Here is a 13,039-nt window from a genome sequence, read left to right on the forward strand (position 1 = left end):
CGGACCTGCCCGGCGCGGATTAGTGCCCGCGGGGGGACCGGCCCGGCCCGGCCCGGCCCGGCCCGGCATGCTCCGCTCAGAGCGGGCCGAGGAAGGGGGCAGGATGGGGAAGGCACTGCCAGGAAGGCGGGAAGGGCCCCGCGCCCAGCGGCGACTCCTCGCCACCAGGCGCCACTCCGGCCCCTTCGCAAGGGCCTGGGGCACTTTTTTTGGAGGAAAGGTGCTGCACAGATTGACAGCAAACCCGGGCCCTCCGGGGCAGCTAGTGCTACCCTCGGCTCCGAGCGGGACCAGCCCCACCTACAGCGTCCCAGCCAAGGCTTTGTCTTAAAACCCCCAGGGATGGAGAGTCCACCCTCTCTCTGGGTAACCTCCTCCAGTGCTTTCGTCCCCTTCTAGTGAGAAAAATTCTCCTAAAATCCAACCTAAACCTGTCTTGCTGCGACTTGAGACCGTTGCTCCTTGTTGTGTCATCTGCCACCACTGAGAACAGTCCAGCTGCATCCTCTTTGAACCCCCCTTCAGGTAGTTGTAGGCTGCTATTAAATCCCGCCTCAGTCTTCTCTTCTTCAAGCTAAATAAGCCCAGATCTCTCAGCCTCACCTCAGAAGTCATGTGCCCCTGTCCCCGAACCCTTTCTGTTACCTTCTTTGGACTCCAATTTGTCTGTGTCCTTTCTGTTGTGGGTGCCCAACACTGCACACTTTACTCCGAATGTGGCCTCACCAGCGCTGAACAGAGGGGAATAATGACTTCCCTCCATCTGCTGGCAACACTCCTACCAATGCAGCCCAGCATGCTGTTATCTGTCTTGGAAACAAGGGCACACTGTTGGCTCATACGCAGGATATTGTCCACACTAGCCCCCAGGTCCTTTTCTGCAGAGCTGCTGCTTAGCCAGTCAGTCCCCAGCCTGGAGCTATTAAGCAAAGGAGATAGTGGCACAGCCTCTGAATCAGAGCTTCCTAGCTGTTAAATGCTGATGGCTGCAAGCAAGAGAGAAAAAGTGAAAGGAAAACCCCTGGTCATACTCTGTTTACTCTCCCTTTCAGCATCCACTCTCTCCCACTGTGTGATTGGGGGAGGGGGGCGTTGCTACTGAGCGTTTAGCCACCAAATCTGTACAAGCTGTGCTCCTGGTGCTTCAGCACATTGACTACATCCATGGTGGTCACAGTCTTGGCGTGCTTGGTATAGGTGACAGCATCATGGATCACATTCTCCAGAAAGACCTTCAGCATCCCCTGGGTTTCCTTATAGATGAGGCAAGAGATGCACTTTAAGCCACCATGGCGAGCCAGGCTGGCCTAGTGATGCCCTGGATATTGTTATGGAGAGCTTTGTGGGAGGGAACACTTGGTCCCTCCTTTTCCCAACCCCTGGTCCTCTTTGCTACAGCCAGATGTGGTCAAATATATGCAGGCCGCAGAGTGTCGGAGACTGGGCAGGATGGACCCAGTATATGGCAGTTCTGTTCTTATTCTTATGTGGTCTGTGCTTTGCCACAGAAGAATTGCTCTCATTATTTTTCGGTATTTTTTTCACATGAGCGAAAACTTGAAAGCTTGGCATTTTCTGAGGGGATCTTGAGCTTAGAAAGATCTTCCTCTTTCCTCAAAGCACTAACTAACACATGGATAGTTATTAATAAAGGTTTGCAATATTTGAATTACATACCAGGCTTGAACCCTGCCCTGGTGTTTGCATTCAGATTTGATTTCACACCTCAACGTTGTTTCAACCATGAGCCAAACAAGAATGCTGTCATCATTCTGAGCAAGCCTGGATTCTGTTTCACCTCCCCAAGTCTGAAAGCTTTTAAACCAACGGGAATATGAAGCTTTTAACTGCAATATGCTATGACTCACCTGAACTTGTTATCAAATGGACATTTTTCGACACTATCTGAAAATATGTTTAAAATAAGCTCCACACATTTACAGTGATGGAGTAAGAAAGAAGATAGCTGAACACAAAAAGAAGCAGGACACAGATTTTGATCAGGTGTGGAATTTGGACCTACTCTTTAGTTTATGTAAATTGGTTTGGCTTCATTAAAGGCAACATTGTACATCTGTCTATGCCCTTCTACAACAGTTGACCACCTATCCCATTTGAGTCTGAAATTATGTATCAAGCTCCCACCCAAATATGGCGAGTGTGAAATAATATATTTGGAAAATCTGATATCTGTTCATTATCCAGTGTTGTGACTTTACAATGGGAGATCCATCAATAGTAAGATTCATGAGATTCAACATTCAGACTTTTTACTGCTTCAAATGTCACCATTGCTTCAAATGCCTACCACAAAAATGTGCGAAGGATTTTCACAAGAAGGAATTCAATGAGTGTTTTACCATTTTTTTTGTACAGGATATATTTCTATTAATGCACAGTGCCCAATCTATTTTGAGTTATTTAAAATTTTAAACATGAAAAATGTGGACAATAGAAATGCAGAGGTAAGGGGAAGCATGACAAATAAGTAGGACTTAATACAACTCTTTATAAAACATTGATGCACATACACTGAAATGTCTCTTTTAATGATAATAGCTGTTAAACACAGCAACTGGTCCCAAACCTAAAACAGATATGTTAATAGAGAGGAACTTGCTAAGAAATTCTGGAAACCACAGAGATTGTGCCAATACATACTTTGATATGAGGATTCATCCTTTAGCTTTTGATAGTTTATTACTTACAATTATTCTTTTATTACAGCCCTGTCTAATGAGGATAAAATACCAGCGGGTGCATCTACATGTGCACTTTAATGTGCAGTAGCCTATTTTACTGTGCTTTAAAGTGTGGCGTAAAAACCCATGCAAATACGCTACTGTGCAGTAAAATAGGCTACTGTGCATTAAGTATTACTACAAAAGCATGTACTTTCACTACTGTGCATTAGGGCAACGTAACGTGCATTTATTTAGTACCTCACATTGGAGGTACTAAATTTAATGCACATTAGGAAAAGTGCATCAGTGCACATGTAGACGTCCCCAGTGAGTTTTAATTAATATGTAATCCTATATATTCCCCAGAATTACTTTTACATATTTAATATAATTATCACTTACTCAATTACTTTATCCTATACAAAAAATAGGTGCATCTCTGTAGGTGCCTGAACACTTACATTTAAAATACTCAGAATTCAGTGAACTGGAAATGTGATTAATATGAGCACCTTTCAGATTTCATAACCTTCTGTTCAGTGACTTTCTGTTCAGTAAGCTTAATGTCACATTCTGCTGTATGGAATATTTTTCAAGCAAATCAGGTGATATACTGAATAAAATACTACTCCCCCATTCATAAAGAATCCATTGGTATGAATCTATCCCAGTGCACATTCTAAATGTAATTCAATGTGACTGTGGAAAAGAAATTATACATAATTCGAAAATAGTCTCATAATAAAAATGTGAATCTAAAATATGGATGTTTCTAGTTCATCTTTTACAGGACAAACTAATCTTCGTTTCTTTTTCTAAGGATTGATCCCAGATTCTTCAGCTTTCATTTAAATGATATAAAACCTTCCAGGAAAGAAAATGTGAGTTTAATATCAGGCTCCATCCTACAAATATTTAAGTCCATACTTACTTAATTTTTAAGCACGTAAGTGGGCCCATTGAAAACCACAGAACTGCATCTGAGTAAAATGAAGTCTGTGTGTATGTGTTTGCAGGGCCTGAGTAGGTGCTTTAGCCCAGAGAGAAAGGCATTATGCTGAAAAGCATGTAAATCACTATAGGCAACATTTTTTAAAGTTCTTGGTAAGAAATAAGTGTTACCACTAAGAGTCAAAGCAGAATTCTGGCAGTTAGGTTTTGGGGTTGTATTCCAGCATTTGTTATTATCCTAGCAAGTCACATTGTAGGGTGTAACTGGGGCAGCAGCACCAGGCACTGAATTTAGGGAAATGTGTGCACAAATAGTCACCCACCAGCAGCACAGCAGCTGGAACTACTCCGTGCACTGCTGCTGCCTGGACATCCATGTTTCAGTCAAGTGTAACTTGGATGCACCCAAATATGTGCTCCCCTCTCCAAATAGAAGGGATGGGTGGCCAAGCAGGAGTGCAGTGAGAGGGATCTGCAATACAGGCCCATTCCCTCTGTTCTTTAAAGAGTCAGGTCAGGCCAGGACAAAAATAGCTTAACTATATACAGGTTTATTAATACAGACAGACACCCCCCCCCATAACCCAGAAGTGATATTAATAATATATACAATATATACTTTACAAAGAAGGCTATATTCTATTATTGGCAACAAGGAAATTATACCACCATCAATGGCCTCAAACCCACCACAGGTCTGATCTGAAATAGGTAAGCACAGGTAAGTCCAAATGACCAACAAGTAAATATAGATGAACAGCAAATAAATACAGGCAAACCACAGGATGGGTATCAGCAAGGGATTCAACAAGACGGGGTGTGTGTGTGTGTGTGTGTGTGTGTGTGTGTTACCCGGGTGGTACTCCAAGAGGTACCCCCTCTCCAACTGAAGGGATCAAAGCAGGTGCACAAGCGCTGTGGGAGGTGTAGGGACTCTCCTTCCGCTATAGAGTAGAGCCAGACCACCAATGGGGACTTAACCATATACCTTTTAATGAGAGAACAGTACTGGGAACATAACCAGTATAAACCAGGGGGTATAGGGGACACTACAATGCCCCGAGGGGGCAGGATTCAACAAAGGTTTGACACAATCACAGACATATTCATCCAGTTGACAAAAGAGAGTGTTAACCAAAATATAAAACACAAACAGCAGAACAAACAATACTGGTTGGTGAAATATAAAAGGCACAAAATACAAAATGTCATATAACAAGGAATATAGGGCCTAGGTACCTGGAGGGGGAGAAAGGGGGAAAACACAATGACCCCTTTCCACTGCAACAAGAATTTCTCCCTGCTACTTCACTCACCTCAGCTGGGACTTAGATTTCCTGCATGGTAGGCTGAACGGGTACCACACAGCCACCAGTGCTAGTACAGTGCCAAGCTGCTAGCAGTCTTGACCTTTCAGGAGCCCCAGCCTCATGTTGAACTGCCTGGGCTCTTATTGGAGGAGCTGGAAGCAGAGCTGGGAACCTCTCAGGTCGCTGCTCAGATCCTTGCTGGAGCTGGGGACTCTCTCCTGCCAGCCGCAGCCTCTCGTAGGGGATCCTGGAGCCCAGCAGGGAGGCTCTCCTGCCAGCCGCACGCTGCACTGCCTGCGGGTCCCACTCCTTCAAGGTCTTCTGGGGCAATTGCTCCCACCCCGTTGGCCAGCTCTTTGTCAGCTCTTTGAGACTCCTTCCTTGTGGTCCCTCGCTGCACTGCCCCGTTTATCCCCCTGCAGGTGACCCAAGGGGCCAATCAGGGGACATGGAGGGTGAGTCTCTGGGGCCTGACTCGAAAGGGAATCCCAAGTCCTCAATTATCTTTTATCTTTTCCAAACCTTGGGCTAAATCATTACCAGCCTGCCCATCACATCTACACACACACACACACACAAAATATACAACAGTTAAACAACAACTCACATTAGAAATAACAAAATATAAGGCGCTACCTACAAAATATGAGGTGTCTGCACATTAGGGCTGTGCAAAAAGGCTATGTCTCATTTCGATTCGGCCATTTTGGAGGACAGTGATTCATTTCAGTGTTTCGGATCACTGCTCCATTTTGATTCGGCTGAATCTGTTCTGGAGTTTTGACGCTGTTTCAGAGATTTGGATCGGCTGGGGATAGGCAAGCATGGCCGGGCGGCTGCAGGTTGTCCCGTGGCTCCTCCGGCTGTGCCTCCTTCTCCCTGGGTGGATGGAGCTGCGGGAGAAGCCCCCATGGCTGCCCTGCCCAGCCCCAGCCCCAGCCCCTGCCTGGCCCCAGCCTAGTCCCAACACTTTAAAAATAAAAAAGGCCCGCATTCACCGGCTGCAGCAATGGTGATCGGGGCTTCTGGGGGCTTGTGGCAGAGCCCCCACCATGCAGCGCAGGGCAGTGGGGATCACCGCCCCCCGCCTGGCACCTGTGTGGCAGCTGCCCCATGGTGTGGGTGCAGCGCAGCTTGGCAGGGCACTGCATGTTGTCTGAGCCACCCATCTGCATGGAAACACATGCCCAAGTTGCAACAGAACCTTTTGATCCTGGATTGGCCTTGTCAGCCATTTTCAGCCCATAGGCAAGACAATCATTGAAGACAATTTTCCTCAACTATGAGGGATTGTCGATGATGATGACTGTTATCCCACTAAATGTAGAATTTTGCGTAGCTTTCTAGACATGGCTATCTAGACATGGATCCCATTTTGTAGGGTCCAAAATATAGTACTGGCCAACTTTTTTCTAGCTGAGAAGAAAATAAGTGGCAGTGTTCTAGCTTTCACTGTTTGTCAGCAAGTGTTGCAATTTTTAGTGTTTATCTTAAGGCCATTGTTGCCACTTCAGAGAGCCATTTCAGAGAGCACAATATATTCTTATCACTCATAAGATAATAACAAAGTAGTACTCACTAGGTGCGTCCACACAAGATGCCTACTACATGGTAATCTAATAACACTACACAGTAATGTGCCAGTCCAAAACTGTGTTAATAGGCTATTGCACAGTGTTATTAGGCTACTGCTCATTCAGCATCTCAAAAAAACCTTGCACCAGTGCTACTGCGCAATAACTGTAGGTACTGCACATGTAGTTAGTACTTCATTAAGCAAGTACTAAACTAAATGTGCAATAACTACTGCGTATTAATGAATATGTAGATATGCTCACTGATTTCCTTTAGGTCATTAACAAAAGGGTCAGAATATAAAGTACTGATACTCCATATAGATACAGCAAGATAAAGCAAGCTGGCTCAGTCTCTCATTAAAAAAGCTTTACTGTAATCTTTTATTCATTTGGACTACTTTTTATTGGTTAGCACTGCAGTTTCATTGTATCTCACATACATTATTGAATTTACTCTCCTGCACTATGGCAGGAGAGAGGGAAGTATTATACTATTGAGGTGATGCAGAAGCACAGAGAAATTACCAAAAAAATTGCTTGTGGTCAATCTCTGGCTGACCTGGGAACTAACTCCAGATCTCCTGTTCAGTTCCAGTTCAGGGCCTTAAATGCAAAATCTTCCTTTTACTAGAATTCTGTTCAGTCCCTGCCATGTTTCATACCAAAGAACTTAAGAACAGATAAACAGTAAATTCTAACTGCAGAGGATATCGTGGGTGTCAGAGTTTCTGCTATTCATATCTGGAATGAAGGGGGTATATAACTTTTATCACTCCTCCAAGCACTCTTGTGATCTTGTGGCTTGGTTTTAAAGTAGCACAACATTCTGGGAGACAACCAATTGGTCTGTTCATTTTCTTAGTTAGTTACATCATTTCCATCTGGCACAGATGAGTGCAGCTGCTCTGCACTCATCTGATTTTTAACTGAGTTTTAAGGTGGGAGAGAAGTTGTTCTCTCTTCCATACTCCAAAAAAAAAATAAAGGAAAAGTTAAAAGTTTTATGAAACCCATAATTGTATTCCTTGATTTGGAAAGTTAAAATTGATTGGGTGATCTCTGTGGGTGGGTTTCATGGACTAAGTGAGGGTGGGCTGGATCTGAGCCCACAAAGTCCAGCAGTACAGAGATCCTAACTCTATCCAGAAAGCACAGCAGTGGTTTTACTGAGCATAGGAGAATGCTCAGCTGATGTACAGGTAGTATACCTTCCTCAGACTAGCATCCCTAGCATGCCTAGTGTGAATGATTCCATGCAGCACCCTTTCAAAGCAGGGCACTTTAAATTAAGCCTGTCACGCTTCCTGTGACACAGAACTATTCAGATCAATCACAAGTCTGAGTATTTTGCTGAACCCAGGCCTATATATTGAATAGCTAACTGTCCAGTGGCAAAAGTCTTATTACTGCAATATGACTTACAGAACTGGAAATTAAATGATAGCAAATGAAACCCATACCTTTTGCACTCTATTTCTACTCTTTTAAGCATAACACAACAGTGAGGTTTTCTTGTCAGCAAACTGCAAGCCATCACCTAAAAATATTCCTGCTCCTAAGACCACCTTCCCCACATTTCATTTAGCATAGCAGTTGTCCATCTGTAACTTGATTCTTCTATGCAAGTGTCCAGTATTGTTACTGGCAGTTTTTATTATGGATGAGGTTGCCTGGTCTTTGATCATGACTAGCAGATGCCTGTTACTTCTGTGACTTCTTTTTGTTTCTTGCTTCTCCTGTTTTGTCTTCTTTTAGCTACTTCTTGGCTGTGGCAGTAGTCCATGTGACCTTTGCAAACTTATATCCCAGTCTCCTGGTACAGCAAAAGCTTTGTTATCCAGCACCCATGGAGAATCGGGGGTGCCGGATAACAAAATATACCAGTTACCTGAAAGGCCCGAACAGGCATCTTTGCCTGTTTGGGCCACTGCCTCTCCCACCTTGTCACCGCCACTCCCGTTGCATCGCCACCCCTCCTGTGAGCCCCAAGGGACAGGGAGGTGGGCCACACACAGGCTGCTATGCCCTGGACTACGGGGGTCAGCAGTACAGGCTGCTTTGCCCTGGGCTGCGGGGGCTCGGCGAAACCGGAAGTGCCATGGTGTGCACCTCCGGTTTTGCTTTTACCTTACAAGCCAGTCTGCAGGTTAACAGAGCATGCCAGCTTGTAAGGTGCCAGATAACACAGCTTTTACATACTTTGTTCATCTGTCTTTGCATGAACATTGATCCAGTGCTGATTAAAATCTGTGATAAAATTTATTACCTGACTGTGCAGAATAAAAGCACAAATCACAAAGTATCATACATTTGCCTTGGATATCGGATTACAGCTTTGTGATTTTATTTTATAACTGGCTAAGTGAAAACTGAACTCAACATCAGGAAGTGGGAGATGATTTATAAGAGCATCCATGAACTCATATGCCCTTGAAATACCCTTTCAGCCACCCATTCCATTTATCCACGTCCTTTTGGCATTCTCACCAGGTACTTTCCCTCATTCTTTTATTCCATGTCCACTGCTTTTGAATTCCTTTGTGCCATGGAGGAAAGGTCAAGACTGCTTTTGTGAGTTGTTTCTTTGATTGTTCTATATAACTCTTAAGGTGAAAAACTACTTGAAATGAGCAGGGAATTACCTTCTGGCAAAGAAAAATAAGTGTTTCAGTGCCCTTAACAGGAATAGCCATTATTAACAAAATATGATATGACTATAAGATGACCAAGGAAGTCTGACTAAGCCCTCAAGTGTAATATATTAAGAAATATTTTTCTATTGTGTCACTTTTGGGAAATGTGAAAAGTTCAGAAAAGCCAATGCTATAAGTTTGCAGTGCTGCAAACATCAGCATGTTTTATCAATATTAAAAAGAACAATGATGGTTTCTTGAAAGCAGAAGTCAGATCCTGATTCCTTTGACGTTAATGCTTTTACTCTCACTGCCATCAATGGGACAGGTCTTTTGTCTAAGTTTTTGGATAAATCTATTGGAATTCAAGGGATGATCATATGCAGATACATGCACTCACCCATCCATACACACAAACACACAGAAACTCTTAATGTAATTTTGGATATCACTATATATCACAAAGTATCTCCATTTTCTTGGATATCACAAAGTATCTCCATTTTCTCCATCAGCAGTAAAACTTAGGGCAAAGATTGTTCCTCAAGAACTTGCTTAATTTACCCTTCAAATGTGCTATTTACCATTTTCAATCACCTTTTTTAGAGAGTATTAGAATTTCTTCTGTTTGTTAATGGGCACTGATTTTTGTAATGCCCATAGCATATATTACTCAAGTGAGTAATGATATTTGAGATAGTATCAATAGTCCTGGAAAATGCAGTATCTTTTATGCCATTATTTAGGCTCTGATATTTCTTCTTCTTCTTTGTTGCCTGCTATCCTTAGTCTGATAAAACTGAGACATTGTTTCCATAGCTCACATAGTTTTGATTCAGGAAATAATATAGGTTTTGTTCCACAGAGTTCATCAGCACAAATCTGCAAGAAAGACAGTGAACTTGGCTAATTTATTTTTTCTAGTTGGTTTGTACGAAAATTCTTATTCAGGGAACTTTTCAGCAACTGGCTAATGTGGAACCACTGCTTTATATACAGGTCTTCATAAAGTCCTTGTGCACAACCTAAGTTATTAAAGTTTAAAAGTGCACAAGGACTTTATGAAGACCCTGGATAGAAGCCTGTGAAACTAAGCCACTTGAAAAATGTTCCTTCCTTCTGTCGTAATCTGCCCATAGCACAGTAGCACATCGACATTGTATAGAAAACGCAAATATAAAAGACAAGCTTGTGCTACCTTCTGAAATATGATACAATTTATAATTCAGTTGTGCTGCAGAGCAAGTATATAGTGTTTTCTACTTTGCATTAAATTAATGACTTAGCTTCAGTATTTTGGAGTGTTTGAACTAGTTAACTCCTAATTCTTGCTGCCATTTGCCATGGGCCTCTTCCAGAAAAAAAACGTTTGCAAGGTATAATGCAGCAGTGATACAAGGCAGTCAAAACTTGTCCTCACCAAGATCATGCAAGTGTCTGGTGAAGCCATAAGAACATACAATAGTTTGTCAGTGAAAGGACAAACAGCCAAGATGGTCAAAGAATATACAAATTTAGTTCATTCCCTTTTTGAGTTCAGTTGCTGTGACTTCTGCATATACCTTTTAACAGCATAACTACATAAACTTGTTGCTTGTAACCATCCTTTCACACCATATTTTCTGCCTATTGTTTGTCACCATCTAACATCACCAGGGATCCAGGTATTTCTGTTCACAATGGAAAAATGCAGTGAAATGTAGACTTTCTCATTTTAAGGAAAAAACCCCAGATTTTCTCCTTTAAAGGAAGAAAAAACATGGGAAATGGTGAGTATTCCCTTGCAGGCTGGCAGAGTTCCAGAGAGTAGGCAGACATGGGGAACTATGCAGATATGTGTACGCATACATGTACACGGCTGCCAGGCAGCTTGGAGAGTGGCTCTACTGGGAGGGACTGAGACCCCCATAGTGAAGGAGAGAGGGAGTTAGGCAGGACTGGGGCTGGGGCTGCTATCTAGCCTGGACAGTGCATGGGGCTTGGGGCTGGAATATGCGGCCTGGGCAGGGAGTGGGACAGGGCTGCGGGCAACTTGTCTGGCAGGGGTGGCTGGCTCCCTGCTGCTGCACAGACTTTTGGCGGAGCATAGGGGGAATGTGGCCCTGGGATTCGCGGCAGAAGCACTGAACTTCCCTGTCCCACCCCACTGCCCTGATGCATTGGGTTTCACCTGCTGGGCTGCGGAGGCCCTGCAGGAAGAGCAGCAGGGTGGTACCTGCCCCTGCCCCATGTACAAATCTGGCACCGCCCATGCAAGGTGTCCCCTGCCCACCCGGCAGCAGAGAAGGGCACCAGTCTGTGCTGGCACCCCTGCTGCATCTGGGTGGGCAAGGAATGCCTCACTATGGCAGGACGGGGCTCCCAGCAATGGCAATGAGCTTCGCTGCCTGGCCCCACTCTGCCCTGCTGCACTGGGTCCTGCCTGCTGGGCTATGGAGTCCCCCAGGGGAGGGCAGCAGGGCCCACAGAAAACAGAGCCCACAGAAGACAGCTTGCATACACACCTCCCAAGGGCTATGCTATGGCTGTGTGCCTGGGGGGGACAGGGAGCCAGGCTCTTCTCTCTGCTCCATCACAGCAGGCAGCAGCCAGGACTTGGCCACTGCTGTGGAGGGCAGCGGGCTGCAGATATGGGTACCTGGGGGGCCACCTCTGGCAGGGCTGGGGGGTAGGGGCCTGTGGGTAGGGACTGAGGAGCTCCAGCAGGGCTTGGGGGCTGTGAGTCAGAAGTGAGGGGCAATGTTATAGGCAGGGCACCAGCATATCAGGGCTGCTCAGTATCATAAAGCAGTGAGGGGGGACAACTGGAGCTGGACCTGTGTCCTGCTGAGTGAAGGGGGCAGAGGGAGGTCTGATTTTCTGTGATACAAAACTCAATGATTATAATGATTGAGGCACTGGTAGCTTTCCAAATTGCTTTAAAATTGTAAATATATCAATAAAACATTGTGTTCAAGATACCTATGTATATAGTGACTTTTAGTTTTAAATCACAGAAAAATGTGGATTTTGGATTTTTAAATAGAGGAAAATCAGGATCCCTGAACATCACCTTACACCTTGGGTTGTCAGTGTCCTTGGGCAAGAACTTCATCTGTTCTGTATGTGAACAGTACCTACAACAATTGGGTTCTTACTCATCTGGGTGCCCCCAAGTACTACAAGAAAAGATCAGTTCTCTGAGCTATGTCTGTTTTTATTCTGTAGCAAGTAGCACAGTCTTTAGAATGGCAATGACAAATACTAATCATTCAGTTCTCAGCTGGTTTCTCTTGCCTGATATATAGTCTTGATGCCCCATATTCATTATTAGGAATACAGAGCAGACATCAGAATCAATGGTGTCTTTAGGAGATTGGCAGTGATGCACTCCAGAAAATGAAGCCTTTAGATCCTTCTGAAGTACAGACAATGCATCTATGAAAGAGGCTGCAAAAAGTTCATGCTGCAGTCAGTGGCTGCTGGGTGCAGAGTCTGCACATGCACCTAGGACTGCAGCAGTTTGAGCCAGGGCGGAGCAGCATTGGGCTGGCAGGGAGCGTGGGGGTGGTCAGCCCTGATCTCTGGGTGGCAATGTCAGGTGGTAGAGAGGCTGGCTGGGCACAAGGTTGCTACAGTGCAGGGCTGGCCAGTAGACAGCCCTTGCAGTGTTGCACCCTGGTGCCCCAGTCACCATCTAGATATGTGTTGCAGTGGCATACATTATTTCACTTTAGGATAGTTCTTGTCCCAGACGGTACTGTCCTACAGCAGAGGTAATTAATTTAATGTGCCCTAATATGGGTGCGTGTGTAGATGGTGATGCTTTACTGTGGACCTAATTAGTCAACTTGGCAGTAAAGTGCATGTGTAGATGCACCCAGTAGCAAAATACTTAGTTCTCT

The 13,039-nt window shown here is 44.5% G+C and overlaps 1 protein-coding gene and 1 pseudogene across 1 annotated transcript in view; both read right to left on the reverse strand.

Moving 5' to 3' along the window:
• LOC109320752 (ferritin light chain-like) overlaps positions 1 to 615 on the reverse strand; it is a 9,367-nt gene extending 8,752 nt beyond the window's left edge. Inside the window, exon 1 of the mRNA XM_019551011.1 lies at positions 604 to 615. Coding sequence (XP_019406556.1) covers positions 604 to 615 — 12 coding nt within the window. The remainder of the gene's footprint in view (positions 1 to 603) is intronic.
• Positions 616 to 1,045: 430 nt separating this feature from the next.
• LOC109320923 lies at positions 1,046 to 1,594 on the reverse strand (annotated as a pseudogene).
• Positions 1,595 to 13,039: the final 11,445 nt, after the last annotated feature.

Source organism: Crocodylus porosus, unplaced genomic scaffold (assembly GCF_001723895.1).
Source record: "Crocodylus porosus isolate Cpor-Errol unplaced genomic scaffold, CroPor_comp1, whole genome shotgun sequence".
NCBI classification, from domain to species: domain Eukaryota; kingdom Metazoa; phylum Chordata; order Crocodylia; family Crocodylidae; genus Crocodylus; species Crocodylus porosus.